The 20,000-nt window shown below is 44.6% G+C and overlaps 1 protein-coding gene across 1 annotated transcript in view; it reads left to right on the top strand.

Moving 5' to 3' along the window:
* Positions 1-20,000, top strand: part of LOC143100252 (voltage-dependent calcium channel subunit alpha-2/delta-1) — a 112,434-nt gene that overhangs the window by 82,671 nt on the left and 9,763 nt on the right. The window contains exons 19-26 of the mRNA XM_076263242.1: positions 6,813-6,884; positions 8,137-8,208; positions 9,134-9,195; positions 9,833-9,909; positions 14,968-15,028; positions 15,975-16,072; positions 18,812-18,893; positions 19,877-19,939. Coding sequence (XP_076119357.1) covers positions 6,813-6,884; positions 8,137-8,208; positions 9,134-9,195; positions 9,833-9,909; positions 14,968-15,028; positions 15,975-16,072; positions 18,812-18,893; positions 19,877-19,939 — 587 coding nt within the window. The remainder of the gene's footprint in view (positions 1-6,812; positions 6,885-8,136; positions 8,209-9,133; positions 9,196-9,832; positions 9,910-14,967; positions 15,029-15,974; positions 16,073-18,811; positions 18,894-19,876; positions 19,940-20,000) is intronic.

Genomic DNA, 20,000 nt, shown 5'->3' with positions numbered 1-20,000 from the left:
CACAGTTAGCCTGGAGATACCAGCCGTCTGGCTGTGAACTCGCATATATGTTTTTCAATAGATTTTGTCTGTACAAAGAATATGTCAAGCGGATCACAACGCACATCAAAAACAATGAGAGACCTCTCCTACTGAACTGGCCCATGCTGAACACATCATCCCTCAAAACATGACATATGTAAGGGGAGAAGGAGAGAGATAAGAGACAGGAATAAATAATGTGGGATGTTAAGGAGTACCATATTCCCATCCCCAGAGGCCAAACACGTACAGTACCATGAGATTCCCATCTTGTTTTTGTGGTCTGGATTTTTTACTGTTAACTAGAGCCTAGCGGAATGTATAGTCATGGCTTTATTGGTTAGACATGTTTTTTGGGGTGCTGTCACATCAAAAAGTACCTCAAGGAAATGCCTGAACTATCTTTTTTTCAAAGGAGGGCGACATTAGGACCTATTCACATGCTTTGAAGATTTGTGTTGCTGACACATTATTTTATTGGCTTAACTATGTGGAACTTGTGTCGCATGAAATCCATTATCTGTTAATGATGATATTTTCTTAATGGAACTGAAGTGGGAAAAATGAGAAAGAGGGAGAGAGAGAGAGAGAGAGAGAGAATTAAATGCTCTGTCAAATAAATTACCATTTTAATAGACTTCTGAAAATGAATAGATTTCTCCTGTTGTGACTGTTTTGTTTTGGGTTTAATTCGCTTTTCTTTTTGCCTTTCCTTTGTTTGTAATCTCTGTGAGCAATAATCATTAGCACAGTGTGAGAGCAAGCGAGGAACTAGAATGTGCTGTGGCTAATCACCGTTTAAAAAAAATGCTTGTAGGATCCGTCCTGATGCAAGGAGACTGTTGAACAAATCCCAAGAGTAGCTGTCTGTCAGGCGTGCCGGTGTTAATGTGATTCACAACAATAATCTCAGCTGGGAAACGAATCGAGAGTGATGAAACAGGCCCTGGGTGCAATGACGGCCACTGTGAAATCTACAATAACAAGCCTCCATGTCCACTGTCTGGACAGTCGCACTCAACAAACTTTCTCCCTCTAAGCAAATCAAATAGTTGCATCAGCCTTACAGAGGTTGCATAGGTTAATATCCTGTCCTGTCTGTTAACACGTTCTGCCATACAGTTTCCTCAAACATGACCATCCTGAATTTGGCACAAAAACACGGTACCCTTAGCATGGGAACGTTTGTATGTTCATAGGGTAGTGATGCCAAGGATGGGGTACCCACAGTGGATCGTCAGCGTCCCATACCACATTCGGATCTAGTACCCACAGGGACCCAGGTTCCATTGCGGCCTGAGGTCATTTTTCATGCCCACTTCTCACCTCTTCCATCCAATCTTTTCCTGCCTGATCTTGGCTATACTGTCAAGAAATGCTAAGCCCAAAAATATAATTCAGATACAGGAACTCCTAAGAATATTATTAAGATAAAAGTGTAGTCGACACAAGGGAGGAAAATAGATTTGGTTTAAACTCAGCTTAGTCTCCATTTCAAGCAGTCTGCCCACAGAATGCCATGAACCTATGAGCATCTGACACTTAGAGGCTGAGACAGCACTGTAGGAGGCTGACTGCTATTCACTGACTTTGATGTCAAATCAGAAGAGGGTGTGTGTGCAACTCCAGACTACAGGGAGAAATGCCCTGCTTTAGTATCCCAGGAAATAAAAAATGTAAATCTGACACATGATTCAAAAGCACTGTGATCTGCTCCCTCAGCGGAAGTCATCACACATAGAAAGCCTTTATAATTGATATGAAAAGGACTGTCACTACCAAGTATATTTAAAACAGCTCACGTGACTGTGTCCTCCTGCTGTAGATTCATTTAATGTAATGGATGCGAGGGCAGGGAACTCAGATTTATGACAGATAAAGGGGGAAAACGCTCTGGTCCATGATGTCTCCTGCATTATGCAGATTGAATGAAGGTGCCATAAGGTGGGACTGTTAGCCTGTCACACTAATTTATGGAATGCAGCTCATGTTAAAAATGAATAACAAGCTGATGCAATGGAGCATTTAATGGGAGATTTTAAATGTGTACAATATAACATTTGGACTTACATTATTAGCATGTACTGCTAAATAAACAACCCCTTTACTATGCCAACAAGTGTCACCTGCCTGACGATACAGGCTTGTGCTAAGCAGCTGCTCCTAATAGGGGGTAGATGCAGCAGTGCTGAATCTCGGAAGTGCCACCCTTAAGCCTCTGTTCTGACAGATTTCATTGAAGTGTGGTGCAGGTTAGGTATCTCCAGCAGGGGTGATGTGGAAGATCTGTCCCTTTGCCCAGGTTGCTACAGCACAGCTTGGTTAATGGAACAGTGCAGTGATATGCTGCTGTTGTGACAGGCTGACATTTGGGCTAATGGGCTTCTGTGTGTCCCCCAGCGCTCACTAAATACACACATAAAAGAGTGCCGCTGGGAGCAACATATAGCTCCCCAAATAAAGGGATTTTCCCATCACAGAGGTCATGCTGTGGGCCAAAATACTAGCTAATAATTTGTGATAAATGTCTATAGAGTTTATAGATTTTTTTTTGTTAGTATCTGGTTAATGTCCCAGTTTCTCTATCGCTGAATAGTATTGAGTTCACATGAATGAAATGTCACCAGCATGCACACTTTTATCAGAGTATGACTCACATTGTAGCACATAATATTCTCTGTTTCAAAAATCCACATATGGTAAATGTTTGGTGAATATGTGCAATTGTCAACAATGCTCAGTGGCTGCATTTTAGGAGAACATGTTTTTTTTTTTTTAAATATATATATTGTCAAAGTGTTATTTAATTGTGATTGACATTTATTTCAAATTCGGGATTTCCTAAGCATTGGTTCTGGTGGATTCTAAGGTGTGTAAGCAGAGCGACTGGGCCACCCCTTGGCTTTCCTCTTGCTCAGGCTTGTTCAGCCTCGCTGCCGTGCCCATATGCTGCACAGGCCTTGTTTTGTAGAGATAGAATTATTTCCCTGTGCCCAGCCAGCCTTGGTCGGCTCAGAAGGTTTGATCTGGCCAGGACAGATGTTTAAATCTACTCCAACATGGTCACAGTTTCTCAGGCCTAATTGAGTAAGACGCAGAGGGATGGATTCAATCTCTCTGCCTTGGACGAGGCACTTAACCTCATCATTTTCTCTCTCTCTCTTTCTCTCTCAAAAGCAGACTTTTAGTGCATATGTGTGTGTATATACTGGCATGTGTATAGTGTTGTGAGATATGTGTGAAAGTGTATTATATACAGAAAAAAGGGTGCATTTTTTTCACTGCTGCTCTATAAAGGGGCCCAGGATGTGATGATTGTATCAGTGCTTCCATCAGTAAATAGGCTTTTGAGCGCTTTTGGGCAACCACTGCATTTGTGATGTGAAAATTTGTGTTTTGTTTGCACATAAAGAACACTCACATAAATGCAGACAGATGCACACACATGTTCACACTCATGCACCCCCCCCCCCCCACACACACACACACACACACACATTACAAGTGTGAAAACATCACATAAAACATCACCACATAGCTCTTGTTGTTGGAGTCGTCTTGTTTTCTTTGCTCACAAACAAATGAGTTCCATTTGTTTCCCTCTGTATCGGGCTGCAGAAAAGGATACGTAATCGTCACATAAGGCTAAATAACAAATATGCCATTACTTTCCACGAGGTGAGACTACTGAGACCTAGTCAGCAGTGTGTGTGCGTGTCTGTAGTGTTTAGGAAGCTAGACAGTGTATCTGCTGTGTTTTGACTGGAAGGTTTGTCTGTGCTTATAGTGTGTGGAGTGTAGTGCTAATGAAATTACTGCTGGATCCATGTTTGGTAATGGGAATGCATTGAGTGCTCTTTCAGAATGGTCTCGCTCTTTTAGGCGCTAATCACCAGTATTATCTAGTCCACTGTTTTGCGGAGAAAATGATGATTAAATCATTTGTCCAAGTAATTTATTAATTTCATATTGAATACTGAAGTCATATTGAACACTCACAACCCACTATCATTTGACTTTGTTCAGGACCACAGGTGATCAACTCAAAGTTACAAAAAGTCTCTCAGTGGTCCCTTTAATAACATTTCGACCAAAAATGCACAGCTTTCTCAGTGGGGGGTACAACCGCAGTGGTATCCAATGCTGTGGATGTTCATGGTCAACCTAGCGCAGCAGAGCAGATTTCATTGAAAAGTTAATCCCCAGCTCCACAGCGCTCCCCTGACACGCCGGCCAGCGTTGCGCTGCGGTTCTTACCCCCTCCCTGAGAAAAAAGTCCCGGACTGAGGTCATGACCATGGCAGCTCCCATAGCCTGAGACTCTGAGCTCTGCACTCTGTGGACGACCCATCCTGAAACTGTGGTATTTCCTGCATTTTCCCCTCCTGTCCTCAGAGCCTTGCAGTGCACAGAACTGTAAGTAGAGCATATTCTGTAGGGTACTCATCCATAGATGGTAGCCATGCTACAGTGCCCAGAGCCATAGTACATTTAGTCTGCCTGTCAGTGAGCAGTCTCCATTGAACTGTGTGCATTAGACTGTCTCTCCCAAACTCCACTGTCAGAATCTATCCAATGCAGCAGTACTGTTTTTACTTTAATTCATCGATTGAGATATCATTGTTCACTTATATATTGTAGGTTTTTTATTTTTCATACAGTATATAGCTGTGATGTAACCATATATCAAATTTTGAATTGTGTTGGGAGGTAGACATTTTAAAGGGTATTCGGTAAGGAGAGTAAATGCTTAAGACAGACAGGAAGTGAAAAGTAAGATGTATAATAGGGTATTTCCTGTTTAAAGATGACACAAGCAACAACTTGTCAGGCCTATTATTGTGTCTCCAGAGATGGCTCCGACTCTTGCGGCTCATACTGTGTACTGTGCCATAGCACAGATTTCACAACTGCATCAGTCGGCCAGTGGAAAATGGCTGCTGGAGTTTTGACCAGAATGTTTCCATTAGGCACCGTTGTTTTGTTTTATTTTGTCTTTAAAAAAAAAAAAAAAAAAACATATCTCTGGTTTGTAAATTTCCGTAAATAATGTAATGAAAGTGGTTATGTAAAAGACTGTTTATCCTGAATTAGCCACAGCGTTTACAGAGCGAGTGGGAGCCAAGTATGGGAGACAGGCACATTTGAGGCCAGTCTAAGTGATGCAGCAGTAGTGTAGTTACATGGAGCGCACCTCTGTAGCCATGCACATCCTCTGCATACTTTTACATTCGCATTCCAGCACATTCCCGTGCTGGACTCTTTCCAGGGCCGAGGTATTACTTTCAAACAGTCTCCGAGTCTGCGTGGAGGAGTTAGATATTGAGATATTTTTCATAAGCCGCCCCTCTCGTCTCCCTAATGGCGAGAAGGGGGGGGGGGCTGATTGGGTTTGTGGCAGACACATGTCAATCACCCCCCCCCCCCCCAGCTGCTATTTACATACCCCTGCTATGAGTGGTGCAAAGGGCAGCCCCAGTGCTTTGAAGGGCTCTGTCCGTCTGCCTGTGTCTCATTAGGCCAGAACAAAGCGGCACTTTTATATTCCTTATGGCAATCTCATGGCACATTCTCACTCGTCTCTCCTTCTGTCGGTTCTCTGTCATGTCCTCTCTCTTTCACTTTTGCTCTCTGTCTTTTGTTTGCTCTTTTCTGTTTCTCTTTCTTTTCTTTCTGCTTTCTTTCAGTCTCTATTTTTTTTTTTTTTGGCGTGTCTCACACAAGGAAAGCCAGTTATTTTGTGTTTGTTCTGTTGTCATCATTTGTCTGATTTGTTTTTGTTTTGTTTGTTTGCTAATTTCTTTTTCCTGCTCACTTGTGTCCATGGACGGGCCCCTCATCACGCTCACCCTCCTCCTCCTCGACTGTCTCTCTCTGTCTGCTGTGTGTTCTCTCTGTCTGCATGACATGTAAGACATCATCTTGATTTTTCCTCTGTCACATGTTGACCACCATGAGCTCATCTGGGTGTCAAGTCTGTAAAATCACTTGAATATGACCACATGTTTGTCGGAATTCACTCCACAGAGTAAGCCAAACTGTCATGAATACTACAATCAGTTTACTTCACAGTACATTTGCTTGGACAATTGCTTCCTGTATTATTGAGAAAGCATAATGTTGTTAAAGAACAATTACTAGTTCAACGTTTCATCAAGACGGGAACAGAACATACTTGCCAGCAATCAGGAATGTGTTATCACTAATTTGTATGACTAGTGTGCGTGAGTATTGTCTCCAGAGGTGCTTGTGCTCATTGCTTCATAACCATTTTGAGTAAAAACGTTAGGGAGAGATCAATTAATGTAATGAAAGCTGACTACTAGGGTAAAAGATATATACTGAAAAAGTGGATTTCAGCCAGCTGTCAGCTGCAGTCAAGAGCTCCATGAGTTATAATAGTGATGGTCTACATTGAAAATAAGCTTTACTCAAGTCATGTGGGTCCATGTACATCCATGAAAGCACTGTACGTGTCCTGATGATGTCTTTTCCTGAACTCCCTCTTCTTTATTACATGCAAGTGCCATAGAGCTATTTATTGGGCCATATTGCATCTCATAAAATAAAACTTGTATTCTTACCAATATATTGAGGACGTATCACATTTTTAAAGGGACCAGTGTGTCATATATGTTTCATAGTTTTGCGGTCCAATCCTTATATAAAGTACCTGTCACCAGTCACAGAACAGTGCTTCAAAAGGCAGCGATGTTTTAAACGTGAACCGTGACATAGTCAAAGTATGCGCAAGAGAGGGTTCTGTTAAGGATTTCTCTGTCTCCCTACAGAACCCAAAATTCCAGGAGCCGGTCACCTTGGACTTCCTTGATGCGGAGCTAGAAAATTCCAACAAAGTGGAGGTAATGTATTGGCCACAGAAACATGTATACAAAAACACACTTGTGTTTTTACTTATAAACACTATTTGTATACAGGAGAGCCAACTGGACATGTGATGTGATGCTAGGTGTGTGTGTGTGTGTGTGTGTGTGTGTGTGTGTGTGGGTGTGTGTGTGTGTGTGTGTGTGTGTGTGTGTGTGTGTGTGTGTGTGTGTGTGTGTGTGTGTGTGCTTGTGTGTGTGTACCTGTGTGTGTGTGTGCTTGTGTGTCTGTGTTGAAAGTTTACATATTTTGTTTGTGAAGGTAGAAGTTAGTTGGGATCACAGCAGCAGGCAGCAGCATGCATTAAGCAGAAGAGAGGAGAAGAGAGGAATTATAGGAATTCAGAGCTCTCAAGACAAACGAGGGTACTGATGCAACCTCAGCTGGGAAACCAGCACAAAATGGCATAGTGTAGTACTAATAGTAGTAGAAGATGGTGGTGGTAGTGGAAGTAGTAGTAGTAATAGTAGTAGAAAGAAAATAACTTCAACAACAGCCCACTCTCGCATCCTCCATCCATGGCCCCACAGCTGTAAGTCAGGTTGGCCCGGCTGCAGCACAGTTCCAGAAGGAGGCAATTCCTCCCTGAGCATAGCCCTGTGGATCCAGGACAGACAGTAAACATTATTGCAGTATTGGGAGAGAGTGGTGAGAATCGGGTCAAGAAGCCTGCCACCACATCTGAGATCTGGTTCAGATCGAGCAGGGCATGATTTAAGGGACCGAGAGGTGAAAAAAAGCAAATTTATAGATGGAGGGGTAACAAGGGGAGCTTAGCATTTTCCTCCTGTTTGCCATCCAACAGTCAAGGGGCTCACACTGTTTCTATCAGGCAGTTTAACCAAGTATGCAAGACAGTATTATATAGAAAACATGCGTTCCAACATGACATCTCTCTCTCTCTCTCTCTCTCTCTCTCTCTCTCTCTCTCTCTCTCTCTCTCTCACTCTCACTCACTCACTCACTCACTCACTTAGATACAATTGAATGATGTTTTATTGACGAGAATGAAGTTATTGTTGCCAAAGTTGCATGTTTGAAACTGTACAGAGTGTACTGCATTATTGATTTACCATGAACATAAGATGCAATATGACAATCTTACTAAAACATTCTCCCTCTCTCTCTTTCCCTTTCCATTGCTCTCTCTCTCTCTCTCTCTTTTCCTTTCCATCTCTCTCTCTTTGTTATATATCCCTGTTTCTATATGTTTCTATATCATCAATTCAGATCAGAAAACAGATGATTGATGGGGAGACGGGAGAAATGACCATAGAGACACTGGTGAAGTCATTTGATGAGGTGAGTTCAGAGGCAAATGTTCTCATGTGGCTTATGGACATCAGAGATTGATACGCATTGGTTAGCTTAGCGCATAAAGAAGAGAAGGTTTACATAGCCCTTAAACAAACCTTCTCCAACTGTCTGAAATACGGAGACGCTTATGTTATGCATGACATTCTTAAGTTCCTGAAATGATTCTATTCCCATAATTTAAAAACACAATGGGCCCTTTGAGGTTTGCAGTGTTCAAGTGAGCGTTTGATCATTTTTTTCTCTTCTCCCCATTGTGAAACCTCTCTCTCTATAATGGCCTCAAAAACAGCTCGGCGGTCCCACTGAGAGCTGTGGGCTCACATGAAAGCCCGCTCCACTCGGGACAGCTTTGAGCGATTATCTCAACCAAACAAAAGACCTCAAGCCGAACCCCCCACAACAAAACATCGAATTCCAAACAGCTACCTGTCCGTCAATGTGTGCACCCTGAAGATGAACTTGCGTCAGATCCGTTGAGATTGAGGCTTGGGGACGCGTAGAGAGCCACCTGTATTTCACTGCCGTATAAATCAGCCCATAAGAATGAAAGGCCGAGAGAGTTTTCTTTTCAGTGGAAATAAATCACAAACAGCAAGTCCGCCGTCGCCTCAGTTGCACTGGACTAAGGATCGCTGTTCCCACAGCCTGCTCAGCTCTTTGATTGTCTCATATCTTGTCCATCAACCAAACAATATGGTCCTCTAATATGGTCCTTCAACCAAACAAAACCTTTTTTATCTAGTTCCATGTAGATTGAGATTTGATTTTTGTCTCTCTTTTTTGTGTTTGTTTCGAAAGCAAATAATCTCTGCGTCTTCCCTAAACAAAGTCTAGGGCTGGTGTTTACGCTGGCTGTGTAAGATGAGCCAGAGTGGAAACTAACTCTCTGCATGTGTTTGTTCTCTGGCAGAGGTACATCGACCGAGGCGTGAGGACATACACCTGGGCACCTGTCAACGGCACTGACTACAGGTAGAGCCCTTGTCCAACCACACACACCAGTGATATATCAGGATAGATATTCAGGATATGTTTACATTAACACAGAGAAACCTAGTTATTAATGTCCTTGTGATGAATACAGTATTAGTACCCCGGGTACCAACAATACCATCCAATTAGTCAACTGTATCCCGCTTTCTAATGCAATTGCGCGCGTTTGCATTAGAAACTGGGATAAGATGTTCATGGAACAGTCTCCTGGTTTCTATAGGAGTGCTCCAGCTAGCATAAATGTATTCCTCAAAACCGGGATAAGGGATTATCTGGAGTTCTGAAATCGGGATATGATGTTTCTGAGCAAAAACACAAAGCCGGGATACTTCAAAATCCCTATCATAACTGGGACACTGAAGTGCATGTACGCATTCATTATTCTCACTGTCATCAGTGTCGAGTTCAGACTTTTCTATACACTCTGATTTCCATCTTTCAAAGATGGAACTAATATTATTTTTTGTCAGTGATGTCGATATCATGGAGTGTGTACTGTGTAGTGTTCTGTGTGAGTATGTCTGAAATGGCTATGTGACAGTGTGTGTGTGTTTGTGTGCATATGTCAAGCCGTATTATATTGCTGTGACATAACCGCATTGTTTGTACTTTGTAGCCTGGCCATTGTGTTACCTGAGTACAGCCGTCATTACATCCAAGCCAATCTAGGAGACACTATTCAGCAGGCCAAATGTGAGTATGGACCCATTGCATTCACGCGCCAATGAAATGAATGAACAGTAGTGTTTGCGTCACACAGCGGTTAGTGGTGTGATGAACATTAACTCTGATCAGAGGTCCCGTGTCAGTGCTGGATTCAAATCAGCCCACAGCGCACTACATGAGTTCAGCCTGCTTCATGCTGTTGTGTGACATGTAATTTAGGAGCCAATTAGAAACCAGTGTGTGTGTGTGTGTGTGAGAGAGAGAGAGAGAGAGAGAGATTTAGAATGTGTTCAGAATGTGTATGAGTGTGTGTGTGTGTGTGTGTGTGTGTGTGTGTGTGTGTGTGTGTGTGTGTGTGAGTGTGTGTGTGTGTGTGTGTGTGTGTGTGTGCCAGACAATCTGACTCTTGGCCTACAGGGGACATTTCATCTGACAGTGGTTGCAGTGCCATATGGTGTCATCTATCCTCATCTCCATTAATGTTAAGTGTGCTACAGTTCATGGCGGCAGCCTCTCCCAGCTCATCACTGTCGGAGTATGGCCCGTTGGCACCAACTCCTACCTAGTTCCACTGCCTATGTCTGAGGCATAGGAGAGACATGATACTTAATGACAGGAATCCTCTTAGGTTCATGACTCAACTCAATGAGCTCTGCGACATAATCTGTCACAAGCCTGTGCCGTGTATGAAATGGAATCATGTTAACATACATTATTGGTTTAAATTTCAGGCCATCTGTTTAAGGTAATAGCATAAAGTCAGCAAGACTGTTCGCTGCAGCACGCCTGTCTTACTTAAACGAATGAATGTGCTCACAGTCCATGCAGTTGCTTATAGGGTGAAAAAAAAGCTTGATGTTTCATGCAGACATTGCTGAAGTCATAGCCATGATAAAGTGTCAAAAGATTATGTCCAGGAAAGTGTTTGTAATCTCCAGGATCAGGGCAGAGATTTGTCTTTTAAACACAATTCCAGCTGGCTTCCACCCATCCCGGCTCCGGAGGGCCAGGGCTTTGATCGTGCCTCTCCCCCCAGGTCGAGGGGCCTGTGTCGGGCACGGAGTGCGCGGAGCCTCCCTGTCCTCTGGGCCTCTTCATTCTCCTCCCAAACTGTCCGGCACACTCCCCCGGTTACAACAAAATGGCATAAGTCAAGTCTGCAAAAGCATGCTGTTTCACTCAGGCCTACTGTAATACTTCACAAAACCGCAGTGAGAGTTCTTCATCTTACTCCTTATTGGTACCGGTGTCATGTTAAAGCCACAGTTCCGCACTGTGCTGTATGTCCTTGACAAATTAAAGGGGTTATTCAGAAAAAGAGAGGATCATGTTAGACCTTTGAAATACACCTCTAGCATCAGTATGCTAGAGCTGAAGCTGTAGCTATGTTTATTTGTTGATATGCATGAAGAAATTCAAAGTCTTGTAACAACCACAAGATTCCGTACACAAAGACGATGTGGGTGATGATCTTTGTGGCTTTGACAACACAGAAGCTCTTATATTCAACAGATTTTCATTCAGCTCATCCTGTGAGAAGCATTCCTATAATAAAAGCACTCCTTTGGGGGAAAACACATCATCTATGAGAGAAAACAAAAGATTCCTTTTCCTCACAAGCAGTAATTACGTTCACCCCAGGAACTCTCCGGGTGAACCTCAGACGAACCTGCTTCAGAGTAACAGCAAGTTGATATGCACATCGCTCTCTCCCTGAAGCATATGAGACTACAGCTCTCCCCTCCCCTCCACCACCACTGCACCAATACTGATATTAAACACGGCCTGAGTGTGGGCTAGCACTCCGGGTGAAGTCAGCATGCATAATATATCAGACGTTTGTTCATAAAATACTGTGACTTATATGCCTTTCTATTAGCATACGTAACCAGCACGACCCCTTTTATGAAACCTGTGAGGTCATTGTCAGGAGATGTCTGCAGTGAGGATGACCGAGCAGGGTAATTTATTAGGGAATGATCACCTTAATGCGCTCCCTGCAGACACACATAGACTGCTCTAGTGGCGGAGTGCCTTAGCAGAGTACCCTTGTTGACCAATCTGTAATTCTCTCGTTTGTCTGCCTTTCTGTGCCCTGCTGTCTTTCTCTCCTGCTGCAGCGTTCTGGGGCAAGTATTGCCAAATCTGTACCACTTACACCATCAGTCCCTCCTGCATTGCATATACCCTGTGCTTCACAGACCGTCTATATTTTACTGTCTCCCTCATAATCATTGGCTTTCCTTTTGAACCCTGTCGTTTTCTTCTCAATTGCTCCTTGCATGCGAATCTTCACTAAAGGCGGGAGCTGTTCTGTTACATCTTGTTTTAATCTCGTTTTGCCTGCGCCTGTGATGAGTACACCCGATGTAATTGAGGCTGGCTCATTACCACGCTGGCACCAGACCACCTCTCTCTCTCTCTCTTTCTCTCTCTTTCTCTCTCTCTCTCTCTCTTTCTTTCTCTCTCTCTCTCTCTCTCTCTCTCTCTCCCTCTCTCTCTCTCTCTCTCTCTTGTTTTTTTTTATTGCCACCTCACAGACACAGCCTGGCCATTTTATCACATATCGCCAAGCAAAATCGCATCCATTAGTCAAGCAGCTATAATTAGCTTGAGCCGCCGGCGTGTTTTGTCTGCAGTCTGCTGTGTGTGTCAGTGTGTGTGTGTGTGTGTGTGTGTGTGTGAGTGATGTGCTGGCAGGCTGCTGCTGTTTAAGTAGGCACTGAGTCGGTGCTAATCACGGTCGAGTGGACATCCTGCAGCCAGGCCGAAGCCATCGCTGTGCTGTGTGACTCATACCCAGAGTCCAGCCGGACCGGGGCCTTGATGCTCCCATAAAAGTGCCCCCATCGATAAGGGCATTAAAAACAGTGATTCAGCAGCTTTTAAGATGGCAATTCAGGAGCCGAGCGCTCAGCATACTTCAACCGCACATCAAAGGCCAGGGGACAGGGTGGTGCACGATGTAGATACTGCTTTCAGACTGGAGGAGTGGAGAATAGACTACAGAGGGGATATCAGAAACCATGGTTGTGTGTGTGTGTGTGTGTGTGTGTGTGTGTGTGTGTGTGTGTGGAAGGGGGGGATCAAGGTTGCAGGCAGGCTGATCCTCCTCAGGACCATCTTTTTAGCAGCCTCCGTGGAGCCCCTGGCTGGGGATCAGGTGTCTGGGCCTGAGCCAGAGTTCAAAGCAGCCCCCGTAAAGCGCAGGCAGGCCAGCCGGTCGGCCGAGGGGGGGGGGGGGGGTGTTGTAGTGGGGGCCCGGGGAGCCGCACAGGAGGGGTAATGGAAAGAGCAGACATGCATTAACACGGAGCGACCCGTGCATTGCACCACACACACACACACTCACGCACACACACACTACACAAATGTACCCTGCTGCAGACGTGCTGCAGAATGTATCCAGACCCCAAATCTGAAGATCCACTCAGGGTTGTAAAAGGACCGAATGTAAAGAGTGATGACAGACACCCCAAACAGTAACACACCAAAAAAGACTGAATAAATGCAGTACATGACATTTTACATTCATGAACTCATGTGCTTAATAATCAAGCACAAAGTTTCAATTTGTCCCTCAGGCATTTTTTGCAGATTGTTATTGTTTTCATATATGAATCAGCCCCTTTGATCTCCATATGCACCTACACACACATGCACCCACCCAGCCACTTCACATCCTAATTTGACTCAATTCTCTGTGCTTGTAAAACCAGCCCAGGGCAATCTACCCTTACAAAGGTATGCAGTGACAAAGCATCTGTTCCACTTGACCTATAATATTACAAACTCCTGGGCCACTAATAACTAACAACAGATTGTGTGTGTGTGTGTGTGTGTGTGTGTGTGTGTGTGTGTGTGTGTGTGTGTGTGTGTGTGTGTGTGTGTGTGTGTGTGTGTAAGGGCCTCATAAGGCCATAGCTGCGATTAGACTGCAGCAGTAAGGTCTTGTTTAGCCTCTGGTTAGATCGTTAATGCTGAGGGTCTCTCCTGTTGCCTTTCCATTTTTAGCTCCGGCTTGATGTCCCCAGCCTTATTGCCTAATATATCAGTAAGACTCATGGGACAAGTGGCATTTTTATTTTGTGTCTGTGTGTGTGCCTAATTTAGTCAGGATCTCTGTAAAGCATCTCTGAGTCTATCTGTTTTGTTTAAAGTGCCGTGTGCCTCGGTTTTGACAGCCCCGTGGCCCTCTTAGAGTGCATTTGAATCCCGTCCCAAACAGTGCATCATGCTGCAAGCCGCATCATCTTTTCCATCCTGTCTAATGACCACTCCGCACCTGCATGGATGAGATTTTTTGCTGTGGTGTTGTCCGACTCCCAGCACGAGGCTTGTTGTCGTCCAGATGTTTGTTTGGAGCACCTGGATGGGATCATCTCCAGAAGCATGGGCACACACGCTCCTCTCCTCTTCCTGAAGAATTAGGGGAAAAAAAAAAGATCTTGTAAAGTTTGTGTGTTTTCACCTAACTACTACACAGTAACCTTAACCCCCATTTCTCTCTCTCTCTCTCTTTCTCTCTTTCTCTCCCTCTCTAATCTACTTTTCTTCTCTGCAGGGGACAAGGGCAAGTACAACATCCTTTTTCCTCCTCACCCTCTTTTTTTCTCCTTTGTTCATGTCTGTTCATTTTCTTGCATGTCTCTTTCATCCTTAACCTTAAGGTCATATCACCTCATTTGCTGTTGTATGTCTGTCTGAGTACAAGTGATTGTGTGTGTCCGTGTGTATGTGCGTGTGTGTGTGTGTGTGTGTGTGTGTGTGTGTGTGTGTGTGTGGATGTGTGCGTGTGTGAGAGAGAGAGAGAGAGAGAGAGAGTCAGTGAGAGAGTGCCACCTGCAAATATTTTGTCTCTGTGCTTTTCAGTTTGATCCTTTTTTTAATTTTTGCATTTTTTAGTTCCTGTCGGGCATGATTTTACATGTGTTGTGTGTGTGGGAGCCATGCAGAGTGTTCATGTTCCATCTGCTGATGGGGCTTTCCAGCTCTCATCGCCACATCCTTTCTCACCTCCCCCTGCGTGTCCTTGCTGTCGGGGTTGGTACTGAAAGCTCCTCTCTCTCTTTCTCTTTCGTTCAGTTTTAGAAACAATGCAGGCGGAGAAATTTGAGGAATATGGCTATACCTTCATAGCACCCAGGTGACTTTTTTCATCCTTGCAATTCCCTTTTACTTTGTCTGTCTGGGACATACACACACACACACACACACACACATGCACAATCTGTCTTACTCAGGCTATTTCACAAACACACAGAAACATGCACACACACACACACACACACGCACACACACATTTGCTGCAATTGCTAGGTGATGGGATATACCACAGACCTGTCTCAGGGGATTTGCAGTGACAGATTTATGAATCTGGTCTCCAGACCCCACTGCTGAGAGCAGGCCTGTAAATTCACACGTTTGACCCCCCCCCCCCCCCCTTCCCCCTGCTTTCTTTCCTTCTTTCTCTAGACACACACACACACACTGACACACACACACACACACTGACACACACACACAGACACAACTGCTAGAATGAGATAAGAGTCGTTTTCAGAGAGATTGTGGGAGCACAGTGAAGGGATTAGATGACTGCCCTGTCAAAGGGTTGTGTGATTCTCTGGCCCTGTACCAAAGCACCTATAGGTAAAGCTTCTCACACGTTACTCTACAAATGGCCTCAGCTTGCCAAACAGTGCATTTAAGTTCTGAAGTTTCTCAAGTCCACGACATACATCCATATTATCATAGCAAGTGTCTTCCTCCTTGTAGTCCTGGTATCTGATTCCCCTGTGAATTGGAGCTATTTGTAAAATTAAACAGCTGTGATTTTATTTATGCCCTCATAATGTTTTATACTTTGACACACGATTGCACATTATCACATTATTCTGAAACATTTTCAGTAAGTTTGCTGTCCTCCTCTTTTGCTTTTGTGTGTGTGTGTTATATAAAATTACAAAGAATGTTAAGAAGGTACACACTTGTGTAGTGACATTTAGAAATCTAATTGAGTTAAACAGACCTCTCGGAGCCAGAATGTCTACCCTGACCTCTGCCGGCACACTTTGTTTTGTTCCCCACAGGGAATACTGCAAGGACCTGAAGCTCCGAGACAACAACACCAAGTTCCTGCTGGACTTCAACGAGTTCATTGATAGGAGGACCCCGAGTGACCCCACGTGTGAGTGACCCCCACCCTCTCTCTCTCTCTCTCACACACACACACACACACACACACACACACACACACACACACACTAGTCTCCAACCCTCTGCTACTCTGATTGACTGCCATCACCAGATCTCTGGCAGAGAATTCACTGGCTGCTTCAACGCCAACCAGATGGGCCAAGAACCCAAATCCCTGCGGGGTGATGACACCCATGATCTCCTCTGGGCTGATTAGGTGAAGAGGAACAGGAAGAAGGGTGAAATGAGAGCTTGACCACTTGCCAAACTTCTCGACAGTGTGCAGACACGCTGCATTGAGGTGTCTTGCCAATGTGGATAATGCTTTGTTTTATATAGATTAAGTTCTTAAAATGAAAGCTTCAGAAAACATACTTAAGCCTTAACCCATTTACTCCTAAAATGCCTGCTAAAAACGCCTATAGAATCCTATGGCATTCTAGACTAAATAACCTTATTTCCTGAGGGTTTTCTGAAAACATACAAAGAATTGTCAACGTCTACCAAAATTTAATATCTAAGCCTCTGTAGCACCCTAGAAACATGACATAAAAAGTAAGCTGCGCTACGCAGCATCCAGCGGGAGGGTCAATGTTGCGCTACGCAGCATCCAGCGGGAGGGTCAATGTTGCGTCATGCAGCATCCAGAGCGTTTAAAGCTCATGCTTAGGTACAAATGCAATTTTTTTCCTGGCCCCTGTTATCTGGAGATTACTCTACTGCTGTTGATGATGATGATGATGATGATGATGATGATGATGAATAAGAGTAGGAGGAGGAGGATCATTGTTATGGTTATGGCTCCAATGATGAAAATTATACAGCATCAATAATAGTGCTGGTGATCATGTTGCTGAAGGTCAAAGGCAGAGTGGCTCTTTATCTCTAACCACCAAAGTGCTCTCTGTTTACACATTACATCAGAGTCATCTCTGCGCCTGCGTCTGTGCTCCGTCTCAGCACATTCCTGTGTATTGATATCCGTATGGAATGGCCTGATCGATGCAGAGAGAGAGAGAGAGATGGTAAGGTGACGTGGTTTCTGTTATGGATCAGACGGCACAGGGTCTGAGAGAGAGAGAGATGGAAAGACAGAGAGTGGGTATGAGTCAGCGCACTTCTCGCTCGTTGGCTGGTGCAAGTGCAGGGTCATGCCTTTCCTCTGAAGGTCGGCATTAATCAGGCTCTAATTAGTCTGATCAGGGGGTGACATCAGCCCGGGTCGGACGGCTGGCTGCCCATCTCGACCCCCGCTATCTGGCATCGCTCTGCCTCTCTCTGGCTGTGTTCATGTTTTCCAGTGACCCTCTCCCCCTGTCTTTTCTATCTCTCTTTTATCTCTCTCTTTCTCTCTCTCTCTCTTTCTCTCTAACTCTCTCTCTTGCCTCTGTTAATGCATCTGATTATGTTCAAGCATTACAGCAAGTGGCACTTAGTTGCTCAACTAGTGCATACTGTCAATGTTGTCCCGTTAAGTATTTGCATTTATTATGACCGCCGCTTCGCTGCGCGGCGGTCATATAGGTTTAGTCAGATTTTTTCTTTTTTTTTCTTTTCGCATGCCCAAATTTCCGTCAATGATTCCCGGGACACTGAAAGACCGGGGTACACGAAACTTGGTGGGCATGTACCCCCACATGGATAGCATGGAACCGTCATTTTTCGTTTTGATCTGTAGCCCCCCCACTGGACTGGACCCCCCGAAAGGAGGGTAGGGCAGACACAGTTTTCTGTGAATATCTTGAGAACTGTAGGGCCTAGGATGACCATTTTTTTCCATATGTTTGCCTCCAGGGGTCATGTTAACCCATTTCATGTGCACACATGTGCACAAACAGATACACACACACACACACACATACATTCACAGTAATCATACGCATGACACATACTCACACAGTAGACATATGTACGCTTGCATGCACAGGCACATACGCAGGCACAAACACAAGCACGCACGCACACCCACACACACACACACACACACACTCACACACACACACACACACACACACACACACATAACATAAACATAACACAAACAATCAAGAATTTCTCAGAATTATAAACAGGCAAGATGGAGGTGGGGTTGTATAAAATTAATTTTACATGTGAAATCTATGAACTAATCATGTTTTGGTACTTGTTGTCTAGCAGATACCAGTGAGAATTGAGTGTGGATAATGCAATTTAGTGAGACAGTTAGAATCATATAGGCCTTTCAGCGTGATTTCTTTTTGTGGAAAGAATGTGCTGGACTGGGCGGCGGTCATATTTTGTACCGCTCTGCGGTACATCTAGTTTGTTTGACAGTCACACAGGTCAGACCATGTCACTGTTTATCTGTGTCGACTCTATCAGTAGGTGATAAACAAACTGAAAAACTGGAACATTTGTGGTGGTTGTGTGCTAAAAAGTGATTGCTGACAAAGGTATAGACATTATGACTGAAAATTATAGTCTTTGTCGTGATAGAATTCATGTATCCAAAATGTAGTCTCATTTGTAAGTATACTTATTCTGCGCACGGACCATTCAATCCCCTAATATCCTACACTGAAATATCCTGCTCAGTCATTGGGGAGGCTGCTCACTGCTGTTTTAATGAGAGTGAGAAGTGGTATACCTGAAATATAAATCTCTCTCTCTCTCTCTTTCTCTCTCTCTCTTTCTCTCTCTCTCTCTCTCTCTCTCTCCTTCTTTCTCTCTCTCTCTCTCTCTCTCTCTGTAGGTAATGCAACTTTGGTGAACAGACTACTTCTGGATGCTGGGCTTACGGCAGAGCTCGTTAAATTATGGAAAGAACAGACTGTGTAAGTAGTGCTGTACACACACACACACACACACACACACACACACACACACACACACACACACACACACACACACACACACACACACACACAGAGAGAGAGAAACACCATTCCAAGGCACTTGGAACCAGAGTCTTTCACTTCCTAGTCTAATTCCAGTTCTGTTTATGGACGGAGAGAATGGCTAAGTGCTTTCTGAGAATCCAACAGATCTGTGTGCATACAAACATATTATGGAATAAACACACACGCACACACACACACACACACACACACACACAATTGTTGTGCCTACTATTCCTCACTATTCCATTTTTTGGCAAAACTTTTGACCAATGAAAGTCACTGCTAGTCTCCCCCTTCATCTTCTGGAGTAGTGGTCATAAATCAGTCCCACTGCTCCCAGCCCCTCCGCTGTGCACTAAAGCCACCGCTGAGTTGCAACAGTGTGCATCACTCGAGTGTGTGTGGAGGGTGTGGAGTGTGGAGCGCTGGCCGTTCGGCTGGCTGGCCGGCCGGGGGCCTCGGGGCTACAGGGGCCCGCAGGAAGCCGGCGGGGAGTGGGGCCCCATGGCCAGACGCCGGCCAGCCAAGCAACATCTCCGCTCCGCTCAGCAGCTCGGCCTGCAAGGCAACTGCTGAGGGAATGGAAACCTGGACAGCTCTCGTCTCATCTCCTCCTCTCCTCTCTTCCTCTTCCCCGCTTCCGGACTGTGGCCCTGTTTTTCCTCTCTCTCTCTCTCTCTCTCTCTCTCTCTCTCTCTCTCTCTCTCTCTCTCTCTCTCTCTCTCTCTATCTCTCTCTCTCTCGCTGTACGTCTACCTGTACGTCTAGCGTGTGCGTGTTCGCCCTCACATATCTGATGTACTTAATATGTTTGTGCAGATTTGCCGGTTCACTATTAAAGGGGCCCATAAAGTGTAATGCAGTGTGTAGGCGTAAGACCATGGCTGCTCATATGTAATCATTTCAATGATTTGCAGAGATGGCGTGTTGGCCCAGTTTGTGGCCACAGATGGCGGGATCACTCGAGTCTACCCGAAGAGGTACGACACTGTATTTCATCTATCCTCTGTGTGTGTGTGTGTGTGTGTGTGTGTGTGTGTG

This window comes from Alosa pseudoharengus, unplaced genomic scaffold (genome assembly GCF_046254945.1).
Source record: "Alosa pseudoharengus isolate Yale_2024_CS ecotype anadromous, Long Island Sound unplaced genomic scaffold, YU_APseudo_1.1 YU_APseudo_1.1_scf_10, whole genome shotgun sequence".
Lineage (NCBI taxonomy): Eukaryota > Metazoa > Chordata > Actinopteri > Clupeiformes > Clupeidae > Alosa > Alosa pseudoharengus.
This window is presented reverse-complemented; position numbering and strand designations above follow the sequence as displayed.